We start from the raw sequence: 24,730 nt of genomic DNA, 5'->3' as shown, positions 1-24,730 counted from the left end.
ATTTTATTAAGGAAGTACAGCTTAAATACATTAACATTTCAACAAGTAATACAATATCAAATAAACCTTTATTGCTCCCATTCTTTCAATGTTTACTTGGCTTATATTCCTTCCTTATTTTTCCTTTTCATCCCATGCCCCTTCCTCCCCCTTCCCTCCCCCCCCCCCCCGATATAATTTTTTATACCGATATTTTGGTTATCGCGTATTGGTATCTGCTGATATTTTCAGACATTTAAAAAAAAAAACTTTTTTTTTTTTCCTTGACAGGTACTGTTGTGGAGGGATCTGGGGGGGGGGAGGGGGGTCTTAAAGACCCCAAACCCCTCCTCTGCACTTAAAAGCATTTAAAACGCCAAGTTTGGCTGTTTTGAATGCTGTAATTTTTTTAAATCTGGTGCCAAGTACCCGGAAGTGATGTCAGTTCCAGGTTTTTGCATGGAGACCCGATCAGAGCCGAATGCAGCTTTGATCGCGTCTTCAGTGGCCGTGCAGGCTGGGTGCCCGGGTCTCCCGGTAGATCAGGAGACCCGGGCGAGACGTGGGAGGGGGGACAGGGGACGTCCCCTCCCTCTCCTTGTAATGACAACAGAGTGGCTTCTCAGCCACATTGGCTGTCATTTACAAGACAGCCGACCATCGGCTATGGACGCCGGTACCGGGGTGATGCCTCTAGCTGCAGGCATCACCCCGGTACAGCACTTTCCCGAAATATCGGTAACCTCAGGGGCCGATTCCGATATATCGGGGAAAGTGCATATCGGCCTTGCCGATGATCGATGATCGGTCAATCCCTACTCCTAATCTTTTGACCACTGTGATAGCCAATCGCAGTAGTCACATGATTGATGTTCCTTGCTGCCCCAGAGAATTTAGAAGCTTTTCGGAGATGCTGGGATGTTCAGGAAGGGTTAACCTAAATGTTCTAAAGCTTTCAATTATACCAGGGATCTCCAAACTACGGCCCTCCAGCTGTTGCGGAACTACATGTCCCATGAGGCATTGCAAAACTCTGACATTCACATACATGACTAGGAATGATGGGAATTGTAGTTCCTGAACAACTGGAGGGCCATAGTTTGGAGAACCCTGAATTATACAGTTTTATTGTTGTAAGGCTTCATGTAAACTAGCAGCTCCTAAACGAGTTTAGAAGATTTTGACCTTTTTTTTGCCAAAGCTCCTAAACTCAACTTAATACAAGCCTGTGTGTCAATGTACACGTAGGCTTTTAAAAGAGTTTAGGAGCTTTCGCGGTTAGGTGAGGTTCAACCGCCCTCTACTGAAGGATTTTCTTTCCCACGGCCATGGTAACTGATGGCCAAGTGTACATAAGGGACCATGCCCAGTCACCTGAAAAACAAGCCCACACCATAATCCCCCACCCCTTCCGCCAAATGATTTGGACCAGTGCACAAGCTTCTGGAAGAATGGTCAAACATTCCCATAGACACACTCCTAAACCTTGTGGACAGCCTTCCCAGAAGAGTTGAAGCTGTTATAGCTGCAAAGGGGGGGGCAACTCAATATTGAACCCTACGGACTAAGACTGGGATGTCATTAAAGTTCATGTGTGTGTAAAGGCAGGTGTCTCAATACTTTTGGTAATGTAGTGGTATATACAGCATTCTGTCCCCTCCTTCCAGCAATGATCTGTCTACATTTCATAAAGAAGCAGAGACCTATTGAGGACATTGCTGGGTCTAAAATAAGATATGTAATTAAAACAGGTTTTAAATGTTATTTGCATGTTGTTTGGGGGGGGGGGGGCCTGGAAGGCAAAATAGAAAATGGATTGAACTTCAGCTTTAAATTGTACATTTGTTAATCTGGCTTCATAGGAAGAAAACCCAGTGACCTTGGTAGAGGTGACTGCACTACTGAAAGTTGAAAGTTTTTTTTTTTCTCTATTGTTAATGTTATCGTATCATTAATGTCTCCCGCAGCTCCGCTATCAGAAGTGCTTGGATGCGCGGCCTCAGAGCTCCTCCTGCCTACCGACTCCTCCCGCTGACTCCGTGGCTCGTCGAGTGGGCACCTCTGTGCGCCGAGGGGTGCAGACACTACTTGGCTCCTTCAAAAACAAGCGCCCCGGTGGGCAGACGCCATGACCTCCCCCAACTACCAATAACCCTTGAGTTCACCATCCTTGTCCCTTGTCCTGCGCTCTCTCTGCCTGTTAACATCCTTATTAACTCCGCAGGCCCGAGGTGCAGCACATCCATAACCGGTCTTATTTTCCACTGGAAGGGCAGGAAGACACTTCAGAAGTCGGGTTATCTCTAGTCATGGAACCCTCAGAGGCCTTATCGATAGCAATAAGGCACCAGGAAGCTGTTGGGAGGGGGGTGAACGGTGTCCTTGGCAGCCCCTCCTCCCACTTTGCACAGCTGTATTTTTTGCTGTGTAACTAGCGCGTGTGTATGTGTGGCGTAGCGTCTAACTTTTCTCTGTCTTATGTTGGCTAATTATTCCCAAAAAGTTTTAGAGGACATAAATATCATCTTAGGAGCTCTGGTTATTGACATTAGATTTTCATGCATCACTAATTCAGTGACATTGGCGCTCTCACGCTACACGTTCTAAGCGGTCTTCCTGGTACCGACTTTCCGGAGGGACTCCTGCTGGCCTACTGGCAAATCCTGCTGCAGTTCTCGAGGTCTGGTCTCTCTCTTCTCACGCACCTTCCTGGAATTATCGATGTCCTTCAACTCATATTGTGTATAGTATGCTGGTCACATGATGCCAAATGCATAGTGATGTTTGTAATACATTTCCTCTTAATGTGACCACACAGAATTGGCAATATCTATAGGGGGTCTCCTCTACCCCCTTCAAAGCGCCCCCCTCTAAATGTGTCCACTCGCGCTCAATTATTTTACATCATTTGCAACAGCAGTTTTGATAAAATTCATAATCTGATCAACTGCAGTATCTGAATTTTTCCAGTTGAGTCGTAAGACGTGCTTGTATGATTTGCAAACAGCATAGTAGAGCTGCACGATTAATCGTAACAGAATCGAGATCGCGATTCACTCCCCCTGACGATCTTATGACACTTGCTCGATTCTTTACATAGCTATGAGGGAGCAGCTGTCAAAAAAAAAAAAAAAAGAGCCTCCCGCAAAAGCCTATCAGCATTAGTCTCCCACTGAACTGTAAACACAAATGATTACATTGTATCTTTTCTTTCCCTCTGCCGAGGAAGGAAGTTTAACCTCTTAAAGACTAAACCTTTTTCCTACACTTGTTGCTTGCAAGTTAAATCAGTTTATTTTTCCTAGAAAAGTAGTTAGAACCCCCAAACATTTATATATGTATTTTATTTTTTTTTTTTAGCAGAGACCCTGCAGAATAAAATGGTGATTGTTGTAAATTTTTATGTCACACTGTATTTGCGCAGCAGTCTTTCAAACGCAATTAATACACTTTAATGAATAAAAAAATAAAACAAAACCGTAAAGTTATCCCAATTTTTTTTATAATGTAAAAGATGTTACACAGAGAATCGTGATCTTTATTCCAAGCAAAAAAATTGTGATTCTCATTTTGGCCAGAATCGTGCAGCTCTACAGCATAGTCATGTGAGTTTAAGGGTAAATAAGAAAAAAAAATGGGTAACCCATACGGCCAGCATTAGAGTCCCTCCCCCCCTCCTGCCGCCAGTGGGCGTGACAAGTGTGTCGGTGCGCACGGCATGTCTCCTGCTGACTAAACAAACCGGACCATATAGCTGCTATGCCATGTGCTGATAACACTAAACGTATATTCTAACCCCCATCATCTCAGTCCCTGCGGCGCCACATCTCCGGCGTGTTCTGAGCGCTGTCTGACTATAAATCATATCTTCCTCTGCTAACTCTGAATCCGGTGTATGTCGAGATCAATTTTATTTTTTATATATTGTGCCTGAAGTTGTACAGCTCGCGGTGAGACCGCCCAGCATCGAGCGCTCCCGGGTGGTGCAGGCGGCAGAACCCATCAGTGAGCAATGAGATTTTATTTACAGTCTTATTTATTTGTCTGAATTTTCTGTGTATAATATAGACTAACATCGTTATGGACTTTTGCTTGATTGTGTGCAGATCTCATGTAATATATTTGTCATGTGTGTCCCCCGATTTATCATGTAAGAGAAACCTGTTACATGGAGTCCTATGTAGAAACAACTTTGGGGCCAGCCTCGAAGGGCTTTTGGTGAGACAGTCCAGTCTGAGACGGCTCTGAGATCATTTTAGAATTCATTGCAGGTGCTGTTGATTGACCTTGACCTGCTTTTGACTTGCATTTGACCTACTTCAACTGGTTTTGCTTTGCCATAGGGTTTGCATGGAATGAGAAGCAGGTCTGAAGTCAAAAAAAGCCATTGAAGTAAACAAAGAAGGTGGTCGCACTCTGACATCAACATAGACAAAACTTTATTGTACTGGACACTATCAATAGAAGTCTGTCCAGGCCGTCCTTGCTCTAGAGCAGGCATGTCCAACCTGCGGAGCCCCAGGCAATGCGGCCCACTGCCCGCTGACAATTTATTTTTTTTTGATGGGGAAGAAGGAAGTCGGGTCGGGGGCACGGCCACATCGGCTTCCAACTAACTGTAGGCAGAGGCTGCCTCGGAAGGGATCATCCTCTAGTTTTGTTAAATTAGTGCTTGGGGGGGGCAGCAGCGCGAGAAGGGCACAGCGGCGTTTTGTTACTTGCATACCTTAACCACTTGCCTGTCACTGGCTTGTGAGCCAATAGCGGGCGAACGCGCGCCCGCCCCGGCTCATTCCCTAACAAGTCAGTGCGTGTGACCGGCGGACCCGATGTCCGCCGGTCACTCGCGATCGTTCACCGGGAAGGGAGAAAGGCAGGCGGCTAATGTAAACAAGCCGCCTGTCAGTCTCCCTCGTGTAAAAATGGAGATCAGACGGTTCTACTATGTAGGACCGTTGATCTCTGTTTTTACACTAGTAGCCATGTCCAATCACAGTTAGAAGCACGCCCCTAGGGACACACTTAACCCCTCCCTCTCCAATACAGTTAACCACTTCCCTGCCAGTGTAATTTTTACAGTAACAGTGCATATGTATAGCATTGATTACTGCAGTAATGTCCCTGGTAACCCCAAAAGTGTCAAAAATGTCAGTCAAGGGTCCGATCTGTCCGCCGCAATGTCGCAGTCCCGCAAAAAAAATCGCAGATCGCCGCCATTACTCGTTAAAAAAAAAAACACCAAAAATCTTTCCTTTTGTTAGTAAACGCGATCACTTTTGCGCAAATCAATCAAAATACGCTTTTTGCGATTTCTTTTTTTTTTTTTTTTATACCAAACATATGTAGCATAAAACAAATTGGCCGAAAATGTTAAAAAAAATTGATTTTTACATTTTTTTTTTCGGGGAATTTCATATAAAAAAATGTGAAAAATATTGTTATTTTTGCAAAATTAACGCTCTTTTTTTTGTTTATAGCGCATGATCAAAAAATCGCACAGGTGATCAAATACCACCAAAAGAAAGCTCTGTTTATGGGGAAAAAAGGACGTCAAATTTGTTTAGGTACAGCGTCGCACGATCGTGCAATTGTCTGTTAAAGTCACGCAGTAAAAAAAATCGCAAAATACCCCCTGGTCAGGAAGGGGGTAAAATCTTCCGGGGCTTAAGTGGTTAACTATGGTTTATATTTTATATGCGGCCCGAGAAAATTTCTCTACACTCAATGTGGCCCAGAGAAACCAAAAGGTTGGACACCCATGCTCTAACCTTGGCATTCTAGCTACAAATCCCATCATGCCTTTTAGCTTGGGGCCACGTCTGTGGCTGTCAGTCTTGCACGGCCTCATGAGACTCGTAGTTCCAAAAAGATGGTGCCCAGGTTGCCTACCCCTGCTCTACTGTGAGGATGGTCTTGGCAGGTTTCTGATCTTGTCTGGAACAAAGTTTTGCCTATGCTGATTAAAGTGTGGCTGCCTTCTTTGTTTACAACACATGGCGGGGTTGCTGACAAACTCCATTCAGCTTGCACTTGTAGCCACAGAGGCGGGCAGACTGAGCCATCATTACTTAAGTCATTGGACCCTGGCCCTTAAAGTGACCCTGTCACTGGAATAGTGTAAATGGCCGTTTCTGTGTGGTAGAAGGTCCTGCTTCTTACCATTGGCTTGTTAGCTGCTTACTTAAATAGTACACTAGTTTATACAACATTATTTAACAACAGATTCTCTTGAATTCTTAGTACAGGTGTGTGTGTGTGTGTGCTGTATGTGATCCATGACACCTGAACACGCTCCTGTACCACTTGTGTTGTATGAACCGGTAACATGTCATTGAATGTCAGGAGTCTTGTATAGTACCTGTTAACCTGTATTCCCCTTAGAGTAGCACACGTATGTGAGCGAGGAGCCGACGGCTGTCGTGTGTTAGGGAGTCTTGTATGTACGTATGCGTGAGAAATCGTCCCAGAACACGCCTGGGGCCCGCAGGGAATTGTCTACATGTGCACTACTAGAGGTGTAAACACTGAATTTCCTCAGCACCTAGAAACTATTGTACCGAATTTACTTCAATAAAACTGTAACATGACAAGAAGATGGCGTATGTCTGATCTGTGACCACAAGAGAAGTGTCCATATGTACAGAATAGGAGAAGTGTTACCGTGCAGAGTCCATACATGCAGAGCAGAAGTGTTACCGTGCAGAGTCCATATATGCAGAGCAGAAGTGTTACCGTGCAGAGTCCATACATGCAGAGCAGAAATGTTACCGTGCAGAGTCCATACATGCAGAGCAGGAGTGTTACCGTGCAGAGTCCATACGTGCAGAGCAGAAGTGTTACCGTGCAGAGCAGAAATGTTACTGTGCAGAGTCCATACATGCATAGCAGAAGTGTTGCAGTGCAGAGTCCATACATGCAGAGCAGAAGTGTTACCGTGCAGAGTCCATACATGCAGAGCAGGAGTGTTACCGTGCAGAGTCCATATATGCAGAGCAGAAGTGTTACCGTGCAGAGTCCATATATGCAGAGCAGAAGTGTTACCGTGCAGAGTCCATACATGCAGAGCAGAAGTGTTACCGTGCAGAGTCCATACATGCAGAGCAGAAGTGTTACCGTGCAGAGTCCATACATGCAGAGCTAGAAGTGTTAACATGCAGAGTCCATACATGCAGAGCAGAAGTGTTACCGTGCAGAGTCCACACATGCAGAGCAGAAGTGTTACCGTGCAGAGTCCACACATGCAGAGCAGAAGTGTTACCGTGCAGAGTCCACACATGAAGAGCAGAAGTGTTACCGTACAGAGTCCACACATGCAGAGCAGAAGTGTTACCGTACAGAGTCCACACATGAAGAGCAGAAGTGTTACCGTACAGAGTCCGCACATGCAGAGCAGAAGTGTTACCGTGCAGAGTCCATACATGCAGAGCAGAAGTGTTACCGTGCAGAGTCCATACATGCAGAGCAGAAGTGTTACCGTACAGAGTCCACACATGAAGAGCAGAAGTGTTACCGTACAGAGTCCGCACATGCAGAGCAGAAGTGTTACCGTGCAGAGTCCATACATGCAGAGCAGAAGTGTTACCGTGCAGAGTCCATACATGCAGAGCAGAAGTGTTACCGTGCAGAGTCCACACATGCAGAGCAGAAGTGTTACCGTACAGAGTCCACACATGCAGAGCAGAAGTGTTACCGTGCAGAGTCCACACATGCAGAGCAGAAGTGTTACCGTGCAGAGTCCACACATGCAGAGCAGAAGTGTTACCGTGCAGAGTCCATACATGCAGAGCAGAAGTGTTACCGTGCAGAGTCCATACATGCAGGATAAGAACAGATACTGAGAATTACACCCAGCGTAAAGGATAGGAACTACTGCGCAGAGACCATACATACAGTATAAGCCAAGGTACTGAGACTTGCACTTGACATGCAGAGCAAGAGAAGTGGTACTAATCATAGTGAATAAGAACAGATACTGTGAATTGCAGCCAACATACAGTCTGAGAAGATGATGTTGGCTCACCCAAGGCGAAGAGTCTAAGCGACAATTGGTTCATCAGAGCCTCTTGCTGTGGAGATGAGCCGTAGACCCAGCTCATTTTGCTGCAGTCACTGTGTCACAGCCCAGGATTGCTGGGAATACCATTATTGGGGAAGTCCTGGCAGGGATCCTGGGAGTACCATTGAAAAGTCCTGGCAGGGATTCTGGGAGTTTCATTGGAAGTCCCGGCAGGGATTTTGGGAGCATCATTGGATGTCCCTGCAGGGATTCTGCATGCACCACTGGAGGTCCCAGTAGGGATTCTGCGAGCGCCATTAAAAGTCCCAGCAGGGATTCAGTGAGCACCATTAAAACTCCCTGCAGGGATTCGGCGAGTACCATGAGAAGTTCTGGCAGGGATTCTGTAAGAACCATTGGGAAGTCCTGGCAGGGATTCAGTGAGTACTACTGGGAAGTGCATAACTTTACATTTATCAACATTAAGCCTCATTTTCCACATAGTTGCCCAATAAAGCAGTGCATTGAGGTCATCTTGTAAGTTGGAGACATCCTGTAAAGAAGTTATTCCACTGCAAAGCTTGGTGTCATCTGCAAAGACTGAAATGGTACTTTTAATCCCAGACCTGATATCATTTATAAAGGTATTAAAAAGTAAGGGTCCCAACACTGAACCTTGGGGTACACCACTGATAACCTTAGACCATTCAGAGTAAGAATCATTAACCACTACTCTATGAATTCTGTCTTTTAGACAATTTTCTTTCCAATTACAAACCGATCTTTCCAAGCCTGTAGACTTTACCTTACACATTAGCCGTGTGTGGGGAACTGTGTCAAACGCTTTTGCAAGATCCAAGTATACTACATCCACAGCCACCCCTCAGCCCAAGTATACTACGTCCACAGCCACCCCTCAGCCCAAGTATACTACGTCCACAGCCACCCCTCAGCCCAAGTATACTATGTCCACAGCCACCCCTCAGCCCAAGTATACTACATCCACAGCCACCCCTCAGCCCAAGTATACCACGTCCACAGCCACCCCTCTGTCCAAGTATACCACAGCCACCCCTCTGTCCAAGTATACTACGTCCACAGCCACCCCTCTGTCCAAGTATACCACATCCACAGCCACCCCTCTGTCCAAGTATACTACGTCCACAGCCACCCCTCTGTCCAAGTATACTACGTCCACAGTCACCCCTCTGTCCAAGTATACTACAGCCACCCCTCTGTCCAAGTATACTACGTCCACAGCCACCCCTCTGTCCATGTATACTACGTCCACAGCCACCCCTCTGTCCGTGTATACTACATCCACAGCCACCCTTCTGTCCGTGTATACTACGTCCACAGCCACCCCTCTGTCCATGTATACTACATCCACAGCCACCCTTCTGTCCGTGTATACTACGTCCACAGCCACCCCTCTGTCCATGTATACTACATCCACAGCCACCCTTCTGTCCGTGTATACTACGTCCAAAGCCACCCCTCTGTCCATGTATACTACATCCACAGCCACCCTTCTGTCCGTGTATACTACGTCCACAGCCACCCCTCTGTTCAAGGTTTACTTACCTCCTCATAAAAAGAAATCAGGTTTGTTTGACAACTTCTGACTCTCATGAACCCATGCTGCTTAAAATATATTTTTCCAGCAAGAACTCCTCTATGTGGTCTTTTATTAAACTCTCCAATATCTTCCCGACTATAGAAGTTAAACTAACAGGTCTATAGTTAGTTATTTGGCAAAGACATTGATCCCTTTTTAATTATAGGTTACAATATGGTTCAATACAGGAGGGTTAAAATGAGTTTGCAGTCTAGAAGGGAGGGGCAAGTGGTATGGAATATGATAATTGTGGGTGGTATAAGCTGATAGAAAGTTAGTACAGTTTTTAGGTAGAGGTGAGATAGGCCTCTCTGAAAAGATACGTTTTCTTGGATCACCTAGAAGTGGACAGAGTAGTAGATAGCTGGACAAATTGGGGTAGGGAGTCCCAGAGGATGGGCTCTGGGGAAGTTCCGGATGAGAGCACGGAGCTAGAAAGCAAGAGGCCTTGGGAAGAACAAAGGACGATTTGAGTGATATTTTAATATTAGGTTGGCGATGGCTTTGTATGTTAATATTTTGAATTTTATACACTGGGCAAGTGGTAGCCAGTGGAGGGAATGGCAGAAAAGATTCCCCTGTTCCAGGAAGATGCATATGAAGATACATATATATATATATATATATATATATATATATATGTATGTATATGTGTGTGTGTGTATATATATGTGTATATATATATATATATATACCTTATTTCAGAGGGACTGTTGGCGCTCACGTGACTGCCTGCCGCTCTCCTCTCCTGATCTGACAACTACAGCGGGAGGAGCTGTGACTCCCCCGCTGACGTCAGCTGGGAGGAGAGCGGCGGGCGGTCATGTGAGCACCCAGCGGCGCTCTGAAATAAGGTATACAGCTACAAATGTTATTTATATTTTTTTATATATATATATATATATATATATATATATATATACATATATACATACAGGTCCTTCTCAAAAAATTTGCATATTGTGATAAAGTTCATTGTTTTCTGTAATGTACTGATAAACATTAGACTTTCATATATTTTAGATTCATTACACACAACTGAAGTAGTGCAAGCCTTTTATTGTTTAATATTGATGATTTTGGCATACAGCTCATGAAAACCCAAAATTCCTATCTCAAAAAATTAGCATATCATGAAAAGGTTCTCTAAACGAGCTATTAGCCGAATCATCTGAATCAACTAATTAATTAAACACCTGCAAAAGATTCCTGAGGCTTTTAAAAACTCTCAGCCTGGTTCATTACTCAAAACCGCAATCATGGGTAAGACTGCCGACCTGACTGCTGTCCAGAAGGCCATCATTGACACCCTCAAGCAAGAGGGTAAGACACAGAAAGAAATTTCTGAACGAATAGGCTGTTCCCAGAGTGCTGTATCAAGGCACCTCATTGGGAAGTCTATGGGAAGGAAAAAGTGTGGCAGAAAACGCTGCACAACGAAAAGAGGTGACCGGACCCTGAGGAAGATTGTGGAGAAGGACAGATTCCAGACCATGGGGGACCTGCGGAAGCAGTGGACTGAGTCTGGAGTAGAAACATCTAGAGCCACCATGTACAGGCGTGTGCAGGAAATGGGCTACAGGTGCCGCATTCCCCAGGTCAAGCCACTTTTGAACCAGAAACGGCGGCAGAAGCGCCTGACCTGGGCTACAGAGAAGCAGCACTGGACTGTTGCTCAGTGGTCCAAAGTACTTTTTTCGGATAAAAGCAAATTTTGCATGTCATTCGGAAATCAAGGTGCCAGAGTCTGGAGGAAGACTGGGGAGAGGGAAATGCCAAAATGCCTGAAGTCCAGTGTCAAGTACCCACAGTCAGTGATGGTCTGGGGTGCCATGTCAGCTGCTGGTGTTGGTCCACTGTGTTTTATCAAGGGCAGGGTCAATGCAGCTAGCTATCAGGAGATTTTGGAGCACTTCATGCTTCCATCTGCTGAAAAGCTTTATGGAGATGAAGATTTCATTTTTCAGCACGACCTGGCACCTGCTCACAGTGCCAAAACCACTGGTAAATGGTTTACTGACCATGGTATTACTGTGTTCAATTGGCCTGCCAACTCTCCTGACCTGAACCCCATAGAGAGTCTGTGGGATGTTGTGAAGAGAAAGTTGAGAGACGCAAGACCCAACACTCTGGATGAGCTCAAGGCCGCTATCGAAGCATCCTGGGCCTCCATAACACCTCAGCAGTGCCACAGGCTGATCGCCTCCATGCCACGCCGCATTGAAGCAGTCATTTCTGCAAAAGGATTCCCGACCAAGTATTGAGTGCATAACTGAACATAATTTTTTGAAGGTTGACTTTTTTTGTATTAAAAACACTTTTCTTTTATTGGTCGGATGAAATATGCTAATTCTTTGAGATAGGAATTTTGGGTTTTCATGAGCTGTATGCCAAAATCATCAATATTAAAACAATAAAAGGCTTGCACTACTTCAGTTGTGTGTAATGAATCTAAAATATATGAAAGTCTAATGTTTATCAGTACATTACAGAAAATAATGAACTTTATCACAATATGCTCATTTTTTGAGAAGGACCTGTGTATGTATATATATATATACACACGCTGGAGCACATAACTTTGTGGAACATATGGGAATCTATTAAATACACAGTTATTTTCGCAGCAGTAGGGGAGGGTTGGGCACTGATACTAGCTGACAGGCAGGGAGGGAGAAAGGAGAGACAGCAGGATGACGAGAGGCACGTAAACTGACCACAGTATCAGGGCTCAGCAGCAGTGATAAACATGGTCAGTTTACAGAGGGGAGGGCAGGATCAGACCGGTATTTTAGATGATAGAAAGGGCCAAATTACACAGCAAAGCACAGTGTAATTCACGCTTTAAAGGAACAGGATCATTTTTTTTTTTTTTTTTTTTTAGGGTTACACCTGCTTTAACCGCTTGCCGACCGCCGCACCACTATTTACTGCAGAGGTCAGCCCCTCACAGGCAAAGCGACGTAGGTCTACGTCGCTCACCTGTGAGGCTCTAGGGAGCAAGCAAGCGCCGCCGGAGGTCCCGATGTCCGCCTGGGCACTCGCGATCGTCCGTTACAGCGGGAGAAAGGCAGGCCGCTAATGTAAACCAAGCCGCCTGTCATTCTCCCCTGTGTAAGAATGGAGATCATACGGTTCTGCTATGTAGGACCGTTGATCTCTGTTCTTACACCTCAAGCCACATCCAATCACAGTTAGAAGCACACATAACCCCTCCCTCTCCTTCCCTGCCAGTGTCATTTTTACAGTAACAGTGCATATGCATAGCACTGATTACTGTAGTAATGTCACTGGTAACCCCAAAAAAGTCAGTCAAGGGTCCGATCTGTCCGATGCAATCCCGCAAAAAAAAATCGCAGATCGCCGCCATTACTCGATAAAAAAAAAAAACAACAAAAAATGACAATCTTTTCCTTAGTTAGTAAATGCAATAAATTTTGCGCAAACCAATCAAAATACGCTTTTTGCGATTTTTTTTTTTTTTTTTTTTTTTACCAAACATATGAAGCATAAAACAAATTGGCCTAAAATGTTAAAAAATTTTGATTTTTACATTTTTTTGGGGGGGAATTTCAAAATATTGTTATTTTTGCAAAATTTACATTTTTCTTTGTTTATAGCGCATGATCAAAAAATCGCACCGGTGGTCAAATACCACCAAAAGAAAGCTCTGTTTGTGGGGAAAAAAAGGACGCCAAATTCGTTTAGTTACAGCGTCGCACGACCGCGTAATTGTCCGTTAAATTCACGCAATGCCAAATCGCAAAATAGGCCCTGGTCAGGAAGGGGGTAAAATCTTCCGAGGCTTAAGTGGTTAAGCTGAATGTTAAATGTGATTTTCTTATGGTTTTGTTTAGCCAGATTGTAAGAAGACAAATGCACATGGAAAAACTACTGTAGCGATAATATATTTACCTTTATTATAATTTTAAATAAGAAGAGGTTATCAGCAAACACAGGACTGATACATTGGTATTGTACAGTGGGTACGGAAAGTATTCAGACCCCCTTAAATTTTTCACTCTTTGTTATATTGCAGCCATTTGCTAAAATCATTTAGGTTCATTCTTCTTCCTCATGAATGTACACATAGCACCCCATACTGACAGAAAAACACAGAATTGTTGACATTGTTGCAGATTTATTAAAAAAGAAAAACTGAAATATCACATGGTCCTAAGTATTCAGACCCTTTGCTCAGTATTTAGTAGAAGCCCCCTTTTGATCTAATACAGCCAGGAGTCTTTTTGGGAAAGATGCAACAAGTCTTTCACACCTGGATTTGGGGATCCTCTGCCATTCCTCCTTGCAGATCCTCTCCAGTTCTGTCAGGTTGGATGGTAAACGTTGGTGGACAGCCATTTTTAGGTCTCTCCAGAGATGCTCAATTGGGTTTAAGTCAGGGCTCTGGCTGGGCCATTCAAGAACAGTCACGGAGTTGTTGTGAAGCCACTCCTTCATTATTTTAGCTGTGTGCTTAGGGTCATTGTCTTGTTGGAAGGTAAACCTTCGGCCCAGTCTGAGGTCCAGAGCACTCTGGAGAAGGTTTTTGTCCAGGATATCCCTGTACTTGGCCGCATTCATCTTTCCCTTGATTGCAACCAGTCGTCCTGTCCCTGCAGCTGAAAAACACCCCCACAGCATGATGCTGCCACCACCATGCTTCACTGTTGAGACTGTATTGGACAGGTGATGAGCAGTGCCTGGTTTTCTCCACACATACCGCTTAGAATGAAGGCCAAAAAGTTCTATTTTGGTCTCATCAGACCAGAGAATCTTATTTCTCACCATCTTGGAGTCCTTCAGGTGTTTTTTTAGCAAACTCCATGCGGGCTTTCATGTGTCTTACACTGAGGAGAGGCTTCCGTCGGGGCACTCTGCCATAAAGCCCCGACTGGTGGAGGGCTGCAGTGATGGTTGACTTTCTACAACTTTCTCCCATCTCCTGACTGCATCTCTGGAGCTCAGCCACAGTGATCTTTGGGTTCTTCTTTACCTCTCTCACCAAGGCTCTTCCCCCCCGATAGCCCAGTTTGGGTTCTGGTCGTCCCAAACGTCTTCCATTTGAGGATTATGGAGGCCACTGTGCTCTTAGGAACCTTAAGTGCAGCAGAAATCTTTTTGTATCCTTGGCCAGATCTTTGCCTTGCCACAATTCTGTCTCTAAGCTCTTCAGGCAGTTCCTTTGACCTCATGATTCTCATTTGCTCTGACATGCATTGTGATCTGGAAGGTCTTATATAGACAGGTGTGTGGCTTTCCTAATCAAGTCCAATCAGTATAATCAAACACAGCTGGACTCAAATGAAGGTGTAGAACCATCTCAAGGATGATCAGAAGAAATGGAAAGCACCTGAGTTAAATATATGAGTGTCACAGCAAAGGGTCTGAATACTTAGGACCATGTGATATTTCAGTTTTTCTTTTTTAATAAATCTGCAACAGTGGCGTACCTAGAGCATTTGGCACCCGGGGCGGATCCTATATCTGGCACCCCCCCCCCCCCCCCCCCAACTTTAAAATGTAAAAACACCCACAAAAAAATTGTAATGTGTTCAAGAATATATTTTTTGCACAAATTTCACAGCCCCCCATCACAGTGCCCCTTTAAGTTTGAGTAATAGATTGGAGACTTGCTAAAGGAGATATTCAGAGACTGCAGACATGATACAGGAGATGGTCAGAGACTAAGGGCATGATACAGGAGATGGTCAGAGACTGAAGACATGATACAGAAGACTGCCAGAGACTACAGACATGATACAGGAGATGGTCAGAGACTGCAGACATGATACAGAAGATGGCCAAAGACTGAAGACATGATACAGGAGATGGTCAGAGACTGCAGACATGATACAGAAGATGGCCAAAGACTGAAGACATGATACAGGAGAAGGTCAGAGACTACAGACATGATACAGGAGATGGTCAGAGACTGCAGACATGATACAGGAGATGGTCAGAGACTGCAGACATGATACAGGAGATGGTCAGAGACTGCAGACATGATACAGGAGATGGTCAGAGACTGCAGACATGATACAGGAGATGGTCATAGACTGAGGACATGATACAGTAGATGGTCAGACACTGCAGACATGATACAGTAGATGGTCAGAGACTACAGACATGATACAGTAGATGCTCAGAGGCTGAGGACATGATAGAAGATAGAAGAGCACTAGGGGGGCCGGAGAGCACAGACGAAGCAGAGAGCACTGGAGGAGTTGAAGGGCACGGTGGGGGGGGGGGGGCTGTAGAGAATTAATAGGGGGTTTGGAAAGCATTGTAGGGGGGTTGGAAGGTGCAGGGGGTGGAGAGCACTGGGGGGGACAGGGAGCACTTGGGGGGCGAGCAGGGAAAACCATGGGGGTGGAGAGCACGGGGGGGGGGGCAGGGAGCACTTGGGGGGGGTGGGCAGGGAAAATCAGGGGGGTGGAGAGCACTGGGGGGACAGGGAGAACTTGGGGGGAGGGGGTGGGCAGGGAAAATCAGGGGGGTGGGGAGCACTGGGGGGGGCAGGGAGCACTTGGGGGGCGGGCAGGGAAAACCAGGGGGTGGAGAGCACTGGGGGGGACAGGGAGCACTTGGGGGGCGGGCAGGGAAAACCAGGGGGGTGGAGAGCACTGCGGGGACAGGGAGCACTTGGGGGGTGGGCAGGGAAAACCAGGGGGGTGGAGAGCACTGGGGGGGACAGGGAGCACTTGGGGGGTGGGCAGGGAAAACCAGGGGGGTGGAGAGCACTGCGGGGGACAGGGAGCACTTGGGGGGCGGGCAGGGAAAACCAGGGGGGTGGAGAGCACTGGGGGGGACAGGGAGCACTTGGGGGGTGGGCAGGGAAAACCAGGGGGGTGGAGAGCACTGCGGGGGACAGGGAGCACTTGGGGGGTGGGCAGGGAAAACCAGGGGGGTGGAGAGCACTGCGGGGGACAGGGAGCACTTGGGGGGCGGGAGAAAGCACTGTGGGGAGCTGAAGAGCATGGGGGGGGGGGGCTAAAGAAAAGGGGGTGTCAGCAAAAGAACTTGTATTGGAGGGGGATGGGGCAGCTGCATATAGAGGAATTGATCTTTCCCTATTCTTCCTGCAGGAGGGAGAGGAGGAGAATCAGTTATTCTGTAGGCAGCTGCAGGAAGATTAGAGAAAGATTAATTCCTCTATATGCAGCTTCCCCATCCCCCTCCGATCCAGCACACACACTTGGGCAATGGGCACTCACCTTCTTCCCACCGAGGCTCCGCCCCTTCTTCCCGCCGAGGCTCCGCCCCTTCTTCCCGCCGCGGCTCCGCCCCCTTATTCCCGCCGCGGCTCCGCCCCCCCCCCCCCCCGCTAGCAGCACGGACTGAAGGAGCTGCCACTGCAGCTGCCTTCACACTGCCGGATCTGTCTGACTCTGAACACACTGGCAGGACACCGGCTGACACCCCCCAGAGCGTGGCACCCGGGGCGGGCCGCACCCCCGCCCCCCCCATTGGTACGCCACTGATCTGCAACAATGTCAACAATTCTGTGTTTTTCTGTCAGTATGGGGTGCTATGTGTACATTCATGAGGAAGAAGAATGAACTTAAATGATTTTAGCAAATGGCTGCAATATAACAAAGAGTGAAAAATTTAAGGGGGTCTGAATACTTTCCGTACCCACTGTATATACTTTTCTATTCCACTCATCCCTCCCCATTTTCTAATTGTTCCTCCCATGCGGAGACAACCTTCTGCCCCGCCCCCAAGCTCACATCATAAAATTTTGCTCCATTCAGTCGCAGATCAGTTAATAAAGTGGATTAGTCTGGCAGCAGTGTTTATGTACGCTATTGTGTAATAATGTGGGATAGTAGCTTTGACCTCTGGAGGATTCTGCCTTTAAAGCCCCGTACACACACACAGATTGTTGGCCGTAAATTGTCGGCCAACGTCTGTTCGGCCGATTGTAGGCTTGTTAGTATGATGCTTCCGAAAACCAACTGCGACTTTTCGGCCGAAAAAAATCTGCCTTAGCCCATATGAAATATAGGATTCCTGCATATCTACCATTCCCTAAGCATCAACACTTTGGACATTTGTCGGAATTGTGCCTTCTCTAGTGCAAACATCTGTTCAGAGACTTCTAGTCAAATTTGTTTTATTGAGTTTTAACATTTTATACAAGGAGGTTTAGATGCAACAATAAAAACCTAACATCATAAAGTACGGGTATAAAGATAGTTACAAAGTAATCTAATGAATATCATGTACAGTAAACCCCCCTCCATTGCGGGGGTTACGTTCCGGACCCAGCCGCGAAAAGTGAAAATCCGCAAAATAGAAAAACCCTATTAAAATGCATTGTAGGCATGTTTTTTTTACGGTCACTGTACGTGTAAAAGCATTTTAAGGTCTTTAAACACACTTTTAAAACAATAGAAACTCATTTAAACACATAAAAGATACTGAGAGACATAGCAAGAGCTATGGAAAACACAAAAGTATTTCATTTTTAATGATTTATATAGTAAAATAACATTACAAAAAAAAACGCAATATACCTTGGACCGCAAAAACTGAACCGCGAAGGAGCGGGGGTTTACTGTAGTTCAAAATTAGGTATAGCAAATAGGAAAATTTGTCCAGGAAAATATCTAGAAAGGATCCATATCTAGTATATCATAACCGACTAAGATGTGGAACAGTACAGTAATACCTTGGTTTGTGAGCACAATCTGTTCCAGCAGCATGCTTGTAATTCAAAGCACTCGTATCTCAAAGCAAATTTTCCCATAAGAAATAATGGAAACTCAGATGATTCGTTCCACAACCATTTATTGGTATTAATAAAGATATGCTGCTATCATATATAACGTACTGTACAGTAAAGGCATGCAATAACCTCTGTTAAATAACATTGTGTCCCTGTGTCTGTTCTGTATATCAAGATGCTGATTTCTACTGTATCAGAGCGTCTCCCGGTGCTCGTGGGACTCCTCGGCTCTCTGTTTCTCTCCTCCCCGGATGACGTCAGCGGGAGTGATCGGCCCCGCCCACCGGGGAGAGCAGAGAGATGGAGTCACATGAGCGCCGGGAGACGCTCTGAAACAGTAGAAATCAGCATCTTTTATATACAGTACAGGGACACATAATGTTATGTAACAGAGGGGATGGCATGCTTATTCTGTACTAAACTTCTCGTATATCAAGACGGCGGTCGCATATAAAGACTTGTCTTTCAAAATGCTCATAAATCAGGTTACTCGCAAACCAAGGTATTGCTGTATAGAGAATATAGGTATAAATGTTGCGACCTGAACAACATGGGAAGAATAAAAGAATAAGAACAGGGATAAGGTTAAAGATAATCCCCGGGGTAATGTGTGACTTCAAGCGTTTAATATACACACAAGAAGCTCGAATGTAAAAATACGTCACTAAGGCATCAATAAGGATCCATCAAAGTTGGAGGGTAAATAGTGTGTGACCCAAGGGTGCCAAATTTTCTCAAAGTTGCAAATTTTGTCACAAGTCATGGCTTTTAACCACTTTACAACCGGAGGATTTTGCTGTCTTCCGTCCAGGCCACTTTTTGCGATTCGGCGCTGTGCGACTTCAACTGACAATTGCGCGGTCGTGCGACGCCGTACCCAAACGAAATTTACGTCCTTTTTCTCCCACAAACAGAGCTTTCTTTTGGTGGTATTTGATCACCTGTGCGATTTTTACTTTTTGCGCTATAAACAAAAAAAGAGCGTTTATTTTGAAAAAATAACAATATTTTTCACATTTTTTTATATGAAATTCCCCCCAAAAAAGATGTAAAAACCAATTTTTTTAAAAGTTTTTGGCCAATTTGTTTTATGCTACATATGTTTGGTAAAAAAAAATCGCAATAAGCGTATTTTGATTGGTTTGCGCAAAAGTTATTGCGTTTACTAACAAAGGGAAAGATTTCTGTCATTTTTGGTGTTTTTTTTTTAACGCGTAATGGCGGCGATCTGCAATTTTTTTTGCGGGACTGCGACATTGCGGCGGACAGACCGGACCCCTGACTGACATTTTTGACACTTTTGGGGGTACCAGTGACATTACTGCAGTAATCAGTGCTATATATATGCACTGTTACTGTAAAAATGACACTGGCAGGGAAGGGGTTAATTTTATTGGAGAGGGAGGGGTTAATGTATGCCTGGTGCTTACTGACGTGTAGGGGGGGAGGTGACTGAGTGAGTCAGGGACAGATCGGATGTCCAGCTATGCTGAACAGTCCGATCTGTCACTCCCTGTCACTATGGAGATCCGCCCGCTGTGTTTACACACAGCGGGCGGATCTCCAGACTCGATCCCCGACGATCGGGTAAGAGCAGCGGCGATCGCCGCTGCTCCTCCCCTGGCCCGACTCCCGCTGTGAATGAAAACAGCGGGAGCGAGCCTCCGGCGGCGCGCAAGCGCCGCCCAGAAGGGGAGGAGTCCAGTCACGTTAATACTACGTGACTGGACGGGAACGAGCCACTCTGCCGCAGTAGTATTACCGTGAGCGGTAGTAGAGTGGTTAATTTGGCACGGATCATAGCTTGGTTAACTCCTTGTTTGGCTTCAGTCACTATCAGCATTGGGGATTTCCAGGCTTTGGGGATGGCCTGTTTCGCAGCCGTAGTGACTTGCCGAAAGAGTTTAAAGTGGGATCAGGTGAGGTTAGCCGGTCTTAAATTTAGAAATGCTACGAAGGGGTCAGGAGGGATGGACTCCTCAAACAATGTAGAAAGCGTATGAATATTTCCTTCCAGAATTTAACTACCGGGCAATCCCACCAAATATGTGAATGTGATCCAAGGGTCTACAACCTCGGAAGCAAGATGCAGGGTAACTGGGGAGTACTTTATAATTTGTTTATAATTTGTTTCTAATTTCTAATGCAACTGTATTTTGCAAGGATGATTTTGTTGCGTCCCATATCTCACTCCAATCAGTTGTTTCCAACTTAGGCCCGAAGGTCAGACTCTCATTTAACTACAAACTAAAGATAATCCACAACAGTATCTCTCCTGCACTTAAGTGGTATGTGGGAAGGTGTTGTCTTTGTTATGACCACCTAGGTTCTTGCTGCCCCCTCAGGACCAAGGGTATCCAAATATACTGAAAAACAACAAGAGAAGGGTGCACCGACCTCATGCATTACCACTTAAAAAATGTATTAAAATCCCAAAAAAAAAAAAGCATACATTGTACTCAGAAACACATGGTAATTGTACACATGTAAAGAAAATGGAACCAATCGCCTCCAGGACTGCCAGGATACTCCTATGGTGTCACATGATGTGATGGCATCTGCATATGACTGGCTGACACGTTTCGAGGGAGAATCCTCTTCTTCAGAGCCAAAAGTCCTACTCACATATGCGGACGCCATCACGTCATCCAGAACCATAGGAGTATCCTAGCAGTCCTAGCAGGGGATTGATTCCATTTTCCTTACATTTGTGCAATTACCATGTTTTTGTGAGTACAATGTATGCTTTTTTTGTTGCACCAGGGGAACCTGCAGAAAAAGTTTGAAAAAAAAAAAAACACTTTTTTTAGGAACGTCCCATAGCGCTAAATCGCCCCCAAGAGGTCAGGCACAAAGCACTGAAGTTGCTCAGCAGAGAGAGAGACCTCCCAGACTCACCACCCGTACCAGAGATGCACCAGGAAGGCCCAGGATGTCCCAGCACGTGTATGCAGCGATGTTGATCAGAAGAAAAAAAACCTGAGTGTCAGCACTAGCGAATAGGGAGGGGCTCCACCACCAAAAAAAATGCCTCTAGGGACTCCAAAAACATGGCTCCTATTGATTTTCAATAGGGATCCACTGCAAAATGGCAGCCGGGCTACAGAAACATGGCCGCTGATCCTATGCAGCACATGGGCTACAAGAAAATGTCGGCCCTGCGTGGCCTGCATAGCTTCTGGGGGCCCCTGAGGGGACCCCCCAGCCTCCTGGATGGGATTGACAGGATGGGGCGCCCTGGAAGTGACAGGTGAGTCCCCCCTGCACAATCGATCGTCGGGTCACCAGCGGCGCACCCCCGCCCCATCATCGGCATGATGCCCGGTCCCAGCCCCCAGGGTTAGCTGCAAGCGCCCCATATCCCCAGTAAGTGAGGGGAGGTGGGGAACAGGTAAGGGGGGGGTGCATGACAGGACAGAGGGGAATCCCGGGGGTCTGACCATCCTAGGAAGGGGCCTGCGTCCACCCCAAAACCCGCCAGGGGGAGAGGGAGGAACAATTACTCACCACACCTGCAACAGGCGGGCACCATCTCTTGACAGAACCCCTCTCCATACAAGTGGGGGGCTGTTGGCCAATAGGAATGCTGCGACTTGGGCCTAGACCCAGTCCTTTGGGACCTGGCGAGACGTTTAACTCGCAGGGCCAGTCCCCATCCGGTGGGACTATGTTGCGGCCGACCTAGCGCGGAGCTGGGGTCTGGGGTGACCACTGGATCTATACTGTATATCCAGCCCGTCGCCCAGATCCGGCTTAGTTGCTTGTAGATCTCACAGGAAAACAATCTGGAGAAAAAACTAACTAGAAAAAACTTTTTGCCAGGACCACAGATCCCAGCAAGGAACTAGGTCCTTACTCCTGACTAGGCAGATTAAAACTGACATCCTATAGCAGAGAGGGGGAGCATACCTCCTGGGACTGCCCATAGGCGTAGCCAGAACCTTTTTTTCTGCCTATTGTCTTACTCCTGTAAGGGGCAGTATAACCCTACTGTTATGTAGAACAGAGACTGTGTCCGTCAATGAACGATAGAGAAATCAGAATATTCTCTGCCTCCTCTCCCACTTCCACCTACCAAGGACAAATCAGAATATTCTCTGCCTCCTCTCTCCTTTTTACCTCCTAGGAACAATCAGAACATTCTCTGTCTCCTCTCCCAATAAAAATGGTCAGCTGCAGCTACTCTGTCTCTTGAACCTTCTAAGAACAATCAGAACATTCTCTGCTTCCTCTCTCTCTTCCACCTTCCAGAAACAATGAGAAAGTGTTCTGCCTCCTCTCTCCCTTCCACACCCCAGGAGCAATCAGAACATTCTCTGCCTCCTCTCCCCCTTCTAACTCCCAGGAACAATCAGAACCTTCTCTGCCTTCTTTCTCCCTTCCACCTCCCAGGAGCAATCAGAACATTCACTGCCTCCTCTTTACCTTCCACCTTCCAGGAGCAATCTGAATGTTCTCTGCCTCCTCTCCCCCTTCTACCTCCCAGGAACAATCAGAACCTTCTCTGCCTTCTTTCTCTCTCTTCCACCTCCCAGGAACAATCCACAGCAAAATGGCGGCCCCCACGGCACGCCATCTGGCCCAGAGGGTCTGACTATTCCAGGGATAGGGCTCACGTCTGCCCCGAGACCGCTAAAGGTTTTGGTGGGACAATTACTCACCATACCACGATACCAGGTGGGTGCCACTCCAAAACAGATCACCTCCCATCCGGGATGGGGGTGCTGTCAGCCAGGGGGTACGCTGCGACTCAGGGCGTTCCAGGTCAATTGCGTCCCCACGAGATAGTTCACTCACAGGCTCGTCTCCATCTGTGGGGGGCACTGTCATGGTGAGGCTTAGTTCTGGACTATAACCTGCTCTCGCTCGCAGTCCAGGCTGGGAGACCTTAAGGATCTAGATTATCCAGTCCGAAACCACAGCCGGCTATTGCTTGTAGTTCTCCAGGAACTAACTAGTGAAAATAAGAAATCACAAAAAAATAATAATTCCCTATTTACAGGTAAGACCGAAGTCCCAGCAGGGAGCTAGGTCCTATTCCTAAAACTAGGCAGAAACAAACTGCAATCTGAAGCAGAGTGTGTGGGGTTATGCCTGTAGGGACAGCCCCCATGGGCGTGGTAAAGTTTTTTTTTTTTCCTGCCTAGTGCCTATTCCTGATTGGAGGAGCATAACCCAATAATAATGAAGATAATGTAGATATGGAGCTGCGTCTGTCGATGAATGATAAGAGAAAAGCAGTTTTTTTTTTCACCATGTCCTATGTAGACTGATTCCTAAATGGGAATGGGTTGCTTCATTATAACCCCCTGGTTCACTTCCAGTGTTTAACCTCTTTACGACAGCCCGCCGCAGTTATACTGCGGCAGGCTGCCGCTCCTGCGCAAACTGCCGTAGGTATACGTCGGTCACGTGCAGGGAGCTAGGGGGCAAGCGTGCACCGGCGGCAGCGCGCTTCCGCCCCCCCCCACTCCGATTGCCGCCTGACACTCGCGATCGTTGCCCTCTGAAAGAGAAGGACGGTCGGCTGTTGTAAACACAGCTGACCGTTCTTCTCCCTGGAATGATCACAGAGCGCCTGTGATCGTTCTATATAGGATCGCAGGTCTCTATGGTCATTTCACAAGCCACGCCCCCCCCCCACAGTTAGAATCACTCCCCTAGGCTAACATTTAACCCCTTGATCAACTACAATGTTAACCCCTTCCCTGCCAGTGTCATTATTACAGTAACAGTGCATATTTTTAGCACTGATTACTGTAGCAATGTCACTGGTCCCCCCAAAAGTGTAAAAAATGTCAGTCAGGGGTCCGATCTGTCTATAGCAGAATATGAAAAATATTGTTTTTTTCTTTTCAGAATTGTCGTTCTTTTTTTGTTTATAGCGCAAAAAAAAAAATTGCAGAGGTGATCAAATACCACCAAAAGAAATCTCTATTTGTGGGGGAAAAAAGACATCAATTTTATATAGGTACAGCGTCGCACGACCGCACAATTGTTCGTTAAAGTAACGCAGTCCCGAATCGCAAAATATGGCCTGGTCATTAAGGGGGGAAAACCCTCCGGTCCAGAAGTGGTTAATATAAGGAAAATGGCAGTGTCTGCATCCCTTTAGAAGTACAGTATTTAACCCGCTTACACCAAAAATAAAATTCATATTGCAGAAGATGCCTAAATGAATCATACATGCAGGAAACCACATTTCTGGGAGCAACACCAACTGTGTACAGAACACCTCCAGGTCACCATATTGCAATGGATTTTTTTTTTTTACAGTTTTAGAAAATGACTGCGACCTCAGATTCAAATTGTAGATTCATTTTTATTTATTCATTTTTAATTAAATTGCACAAAATAACATGTGTAGCAAGCAATTTGTTTGCTATATTATTATTTTTTTTTT

At 46.1% G+C, this 24,730-nt stretch overlaps 1 protein-coding gene across 1 annotated transcript in view; it reads left to right on the top strand.

Moving 5' to 3' along the window:
- Positions 1-2,723, top strand: part of APBB1 (amyloid beta precursor protein binding family B member 1) — a 69,565-nt gene extending 66,842 nt beyond the window's left edge. The window contains exon 13 of the mRNA XM_082245931.1: positions 1,947-2,723. Within this exon, the coding sequence (XP_082102057.1) occupies positions 1,947-2,111 (165 nt within the window). The 3' untranslated portion in view covers positions 2,112-2,723. The remainder of the gene's footprint in view (positions 1-1,946) is intronic.
- The last annotated feature ends 22,007 nt before the right edge of the window (positions 2,724-24,730 follow it).

This window comes from Pelophylax lessonae, assembly GCF_965119305.1.
Source record: "Pelophylax lessonae genome assembly, chromosome: 2".
NCBI classification, from domain to species: domain Eukaryota; kingdom Metazoa; phylum Chordata; class Amphibia; order Anura; family Ranidae; genus Pelophylax; species Pelophylax lessonae.
Note: the sequence above shows the minus strand (reverse complement) of the source record. Positions and strands in the feature narration are given on the sequence as shown.